Below are 6,000 nucleotides of genomic sequence, written 5' to 3' on the forward strand. Positions count from 1 at the left end.
CCTAAGTTATTAAGAGAGCCAGAGGGGCCCCTGGCATTACTGAAATGCCCCTTGGAGTGGCGTTACTGTTGCTGAGGACCTCTACTTGAGTAAATTCAAAAGCACAGTGATTCCATTTGCCGCAGTGTTACCAGTATCAAGTGGAGTAGGCCCGGTGTATCTTCGCTTATGAGCAAAGCAGCAGCCCAGTCATGGGCAGCGGGGGCATCCGTCCTCAGTTTACTTAAGAAAATAATCGCAGTACCAAAACCTAAAATGCAATAAAATAAATAAATGGGGGGAAAAAGAAAAGAAAAGAAAAGAATCACAGTATGAAAGATTCTTCACCTCCCTGCAAATTAAGATCAAAAAAGGAATTTTAAATAGGACTGATATTCAGTACTTGAAATGAAACTTTAATGAATGGATTACTTTACACAAAATAAAGCAGTCTTGGATTTTTCTCAAGGTATGGCCATCTAGTATGATGGTCATGATAAGCTCTTTCTCAAGAGTATGAAATTCCATAGGCCAGGCACCATGATTCACGTCTGTAATCCCAGAGAGGCCGAGGCGGGTGGATCACAAGGTCAGGAGTTTGAGACCAGCCTGGCCAATATGGTGAAACCCATCTCTACTAAAAATACAAAAAAATTAGCCAGGCATGGTGGCATATGCTTGTAATCCCAGTTACTTGGGAGGCTGAGGCAGCAGAATTGCTGGAAGCCGGGAGGCAGAGGTTGTAGTGAGCCGAAATCTTGCCACTGCACACCAGCCTGGGTGACAGAGCAAGACTCCTGTCTCAGGAAAAAAAAAAAAAAAAAAAAGAAAGAAATACAGCAAACTGCTTTTTAACCTTTTAGATCCGTCACAGTTCCCTCATCACACATTCACAGGGGCCTTTAGTCGTGGCTGCGGGGCTTTTCCACCTGGAGCTGGACAGCCACAGTGATGAGGGCCCCTCCGTAACCTTTGTGCTCAGAGTTCAAATAGCAGATCTGGGGTAGGGATGGCGGTTGGAGTTCCCCTCAGATCAGAACTCCTCCATCCATGTGAGACCCTCGGAGTCCCTAATCCCATCATGGCTGCTAAGCCTCACCAGGAGAGGGAGGATGCGAGGTGGTAAACAAAGACAGAAATTCAGCTTTTCCAAGGGAACTGCCCCCAGCATTGAGAGACGCAGCCGTGAAGGAAGGGGTGGAAGCAGGTGGCTTATGTCAGTGTCTCAGCCATGTCTACAAAAGGAGCATGGTTTGCTTGACTCTTCAGGTCGCCTTGCAGAATGCCTTCTTTGCTCTTTATAATAATATTTTTCCTGCATTTTAATTTCAGTTCTGTATTAACTTCGCCCCTTGACACCGTACAGAATTTCAGGTAAGCTTTTAATAATGCACCTCTGTCTGAATAAATGATAGTGACTTTGTTACCCCTCTCATTTCTAAGCTTCCTGAAAACAGCAGGATCTTGAATAAAATGAACAACATGGCCATTCTTATAACAGAAAGTGGAAAATGCCTGCTTGTTGAAATATATCATAGCTATAATGTCTAATTGGGAAAAATAAAATGATTTTCGTTTTATTAAGACAGATTAAAGTCATTGTAATTTTATATAAAACTTTAGTGTGCAACAAAGGAAATCTCAGAAATCAAAGAAGAAAAGTTATTCTGTAAAATATTTAAACATAACTGACTTTGAAATCCACAATACTAAATTTTTATTTAGTAGACCTTGCTTTACTATAAATATCACAATAAATTCTAAATAAATTGAAGAGTCAGAAATAAAAATTAAACTAAGGTCTAGAAAAAGTAAAAGTTAATAGTTTTCAAGCCTCTAAGACTGAGATAACTTTCCAGGCTTACAAATAATAAATAGAACCACAGGGCCGGGCGCGGTGGCTCACGCCTGTAATCCCAGCACTTTGAGAGGCCGAAGCGGGTGGATCACAAGGTCAAGAGATCGAGACCATCCTGGTCAACATGGTAAAACCCCGTCTCTACTAAAAATACAAAAAATTAGCTGGGCATGGTGGCATGTGCCTGTAATCCCTGCTACTTGGGAAGCTGAGGCAGGAGAATTGCCTGAACCCAGGAGGCAGAGGTTGCGGTGAGCTGAGATCGCACCATTGCACTCCAGCCTGAGTAACAAGAGCGAAACTCCGTCTCCAAAAATAAATAAATAAATAAATAGAACTACAAAGAAAAGATGGACAAATTAGAGAGGAAGGAAGAGAAAATCAAAGCAGACAGAAAAAGACTGGACTCGATGACTCACGCCTGTAATCCCAGCACTTTGGGAGGCCAAGTGGGAAGATTACATGAGGTCTGGAGTTCTAGGCCAGCCTGGTCAATGTAGCGAAATCTTGTTTCTACAAAACATTTAAAAAATCAGCCAGGTGCAGTGGTACGCATCTATAGTTGTAGCTGCGAGGGAAGCTAAGGTGGGCTTGAGGCCAGGAATTCGAGGCTGCAGTCAGCTGTGATGGTGCCAGTGCATCCCCTCCTGGATGTCACAATGAGACTGTGTCTCAAAGAAAGAGAAAAAATGCCCAGGCGTAGTGACTCACGCCTATAATCCCAGTGCTTTGGGAGGCTGAGGTGGGTAGATCACGAGGTCAGGAGTTCGAGACCAGCCTGGCCAACGTGGTAAAACCCCATCTCTACTAAAAATACAAAAATTAGCCAGGCGTGGTGGCAGGTGCCTTTAATCCCAGCTACTTGGGAGGCTGAGGCAGGAGAATGGCTAGAACCTAGGAGGCGGAGATGTGGTGAGCCGAGATCGCACCATTGCACTCCAGGTTGGGCGACAGAGCGTGACTCTATTCAAAAAAAGGAAAAGAAATTCCTCTTTTTGAAATGGACCTTTGCTGTTTGAATTTAGGAATAGGATCAGCTCCTTTGTTCCTCGGTGTTAGAACAGGAAACACAGGTTGTAGCTGGAAAGCCGCCCTCTTACCTGTTTGTTACAGATACGTTCTGTTGCAAGGCAGCCCCCTTGGCTTCTGAGTGCATGTGCTGCGTGTAATGACTTTTCCTCCTTTGAAGCAAACGTGGAAAGCACACGGTGTGCTCTGCTTCTCTCTCCCTCTGGCACTAGCCCACGGCTGCTGTTCCTTCTCTGCCCAGAGGGGCCTGGCCTGTGCCCGTCTCCAGAGTCAGCCGTGCTGTTGGCTGCAGCTGCAGCAGATTAGAGTGAGTTGCGCAAGCAATAACCAAATGAAGAGCCTAGATACAGGCTCCTGCTTCTACCTCAGAGATCGGAAACACTTCCCTGGCGTAACGGGGATGTTAGACCTTGGTGGCATCCGCTCATAAGGGGGAACTGCTCGTGGTGTCCACTGTGAGAAACCAAAGAAAGGTCAACTCCTCACCCAATGAGATGGACTCCCAAAACCTTCCCCTAGTCCACATTCTCTTCCTACTCTATTTAAAAACCAACGAGAGGGCTTAAGGAGCTGGACATACCTATGCTTGACTCATCGTAACAAATGGTTATTTTACTCAGTACTTGAGATGTAGGACATGTAATGTCATTTGTTTCAGTAACAGTTTGCGAAATGAGTCAGTGAAGCACAGGGTGTCTTCCCACGGGGGACTCTTGGTTCCTGGTCATAGGCATTGAGTCATAGAAACTGCCTCAGAGCTCCCAAGACCAGCTCGGGGTGGATTTTGGACTCCGCAATCAGCTCTCTCACGGCTGTGATTTATTACAGCTGAAAAGACAGAAAGCGGACTCACCAAAGGGAAGGGTGCGTGAATTGACGTTTGGAGGAAGCCAGCACAGTTTCTAAGAGTCCCCTTCCAAGAGTCCCTGTGGAGTCACAGGGGATAGGCTTAATTCCTCCAGCCCACTTGTAACATGCAGTCCACCAGGGAAGCTCATTAGAGACTCGGCGTCCAGAGTGGCATTAGGGGCTGTTCAGGTCGGCATCCTCTGCCCAGCACGTGCCTAAATTCCAGACCTCCAGCAGGAAAGTGGGTATTGGGCATAAACCTTGTTTACACAGCATAGGCATCTGAGCCGCTTTTACCAAGGAATGGTGGGAATCCTCCCCGAATCCCAGCTCCCTGGTGCCAGGCAGGTCACATTTGCCGGCAGGCCTTTCCAAGGACAGCAACCTTAGGCCAGAAGGGAGGTTGCCAGTCCATCGTCACAGCTTAGACTCGAGGAAGCCAAGAGCCAGAAAGATGGCATGGCCTGCCCAAGATTCCGGAACTCCCCCGCAGTTCCACCAGGACAGGCCCAGGGGTTCTGTTCCACAGCCAGGGCTTTTGGGGTTACGCTTCACAGAGAACCGTGACAGCCACATAGGTCAAGCTCGTTATTTTTTAATATCCTAAGTCAAAGCTAGTAAAGCTAATACTTTGATTAAAGAATTGAGCTTTGGGCCGGGCGCAGTGGCTCACGCCTGTAATCCCAGCACTTTGGGAGGCCGAAGCAGGTGGATCACGAGGTCAAGAGATCGAGACCATCCCGGTCAACATGGTGAAACCCTGTCTCTACTAAAAATACAAAAAAAATTAGCTGGGCATGGTGGCGCGTGCCTGTAATCCCAGCCACTCAGGAGGCTGAGGCAGGAGAATTGCCTGAACCCAGGAGGTGGAGGTTGCGGTGAGCCGAGATCGCGCCATTGCACTCCAGCCTGGGTAACAAGAGTGAAACTCCGTCTCAAAAAAAAAAAAAAAAAAAAAAAAAGAATTGAGCTTTTGGCCAGACGTGGTGGCTTGGCCTGTAATCCCAAGCACTTTGGGAGGCCAAGGTGGGTGGATCACCTAAGGCTGGGAGCTTGAGAGCAGCGTGACCAACATGGTGAAACCCTGTCTCTACTAAAGATGTAAAAATTACCCAGGCACAGTGGCTTATCACTGCATCGTTGTTTGTGGTTGGATAAGACAGACCCAGGCCCAGTTCCATCAGGAGGAATCTGGTTAAATTACAGGATATCCATGTGCTAGAACACGGCACGACTATGAGAAAATTATAGCACTGGTTAAATTGTTAACATTGTCTTGTGTGACTTGGGCAAAACAGAACTAACCCAGAATGAGGGGAAATGGTGTCTTGTCAAACTTTTTTTATACAGGTAGAGAGTACAGAACTTATAAAAGCTATTTGTAAAGGACAGGTTTGTTGGATTAGAAATCTAAGAACCAAATATATTAGAGAATGTTAACTACCCTTATTCTTAGGAGATGTATACTGAAATATTTAAAGTGTCGTGTCAGCAATTTACTTTCAAAATGTTCAGCAAAAAGCCAGGTGCGGTGGCTCACGCTTATAATCCCAGCACTTTGGGAGGCCACAGCGGGCAGATCACTTGAGGTCAGGAGTGTGAGATCAGCCTGGCCAACATGGTGAAACCCTGTCTCTACTAAAATACAAAAATTAGCCCGGCATGGTGACACATGCCTATAGTCCCAGCTACTCAGGAGGCCGAGGCAGGAGGATCGCTCGAACTCAGGAACCAAAGATTGCAGTTAGCCAAGATCGCACCACTGCACTCCAGCCTGGGCAACAGAGCAAGACTCAATCTAAAAAAAAAAAAAAAAAAAAAAGATGTTAGGCCAGGTGTAGTGGCTCAACCCTGTAATCTCAGCACTTTGGGAGGCCAAGGTGGGAGGATGGCTTGAAGTGAGAAGTTCAAGACCAAGACCATCCTTGGCAACAAGTAAGACCCTATCTCTTCAAAAAAAATTTTCTAATTAGCCAGGTGTGGTGGTACATGCCTGTAATCCCAGCTACTTAGGAGGCTGAGGCAGGAGGATCATTTGAACCCAGGAGTTTGAGGCAGCAGTGAGCCATGATTGTGCCACTGCACTCCAGCCTATACAACAGAAACCGTGTCTCTTAAAAAAAACGAGAGAGAGAAAGGAAAAGACTTTAAAAAAAAAAAGAAAGAGAGCCGGGCGCAGTGGCTCACGCCTGTAATCCCAGCACTTTGGGAGGCCGAGGCGGGTGGATCACGAGGTCAAGAGATCGAGACCATCCTGGTCAACATGGTGAAACCCCGTCTCTACT

At 46.5% G+C, this 6,000-nt stretch overlaps 1 protein-coding gene across 2 annotated transcripts in view; it reads left to right on the top strand.

Moving 5' to 3' along the window:
* ADCY9 (adenylate cyclase 9) overlaps positions 1–6,000 on the top strand; it is a 137,346-nt gene that overhangs the window by 126,516 nt on the left and 4,830 nt on the right. For both annotated transcript variants that reach the window (XM_017504466.2, XM_017504465.2), the window contains exon 10: positions 1,312–1,353. In XM_017504466.2, the coding sequence (XP_017359955.1) occupies positions 1,312–1,353 (42 nt within the window). The remainder of the gene's footprint in view (positions 1–1,311; positions 1,354–6,000) is intronic.

The sequence above is a fragment of the Cebus imitator genome, unplaced genomic scaffold (genome assembly GCF_001604975.1).
Source record: "Cebus imitator isolate Cc_AM_T3 unplaced genomic scaffold, Cebus_imitator-1.0 Scaffold322, whole genome shotgun sequence".
Classification (NCBI taxonomy): domain Eukaryota; kingdom Metazoa; phylum Chordata; class Mammalia; order Primates; family Cebidae; genus Cebus; species Cebus imitator.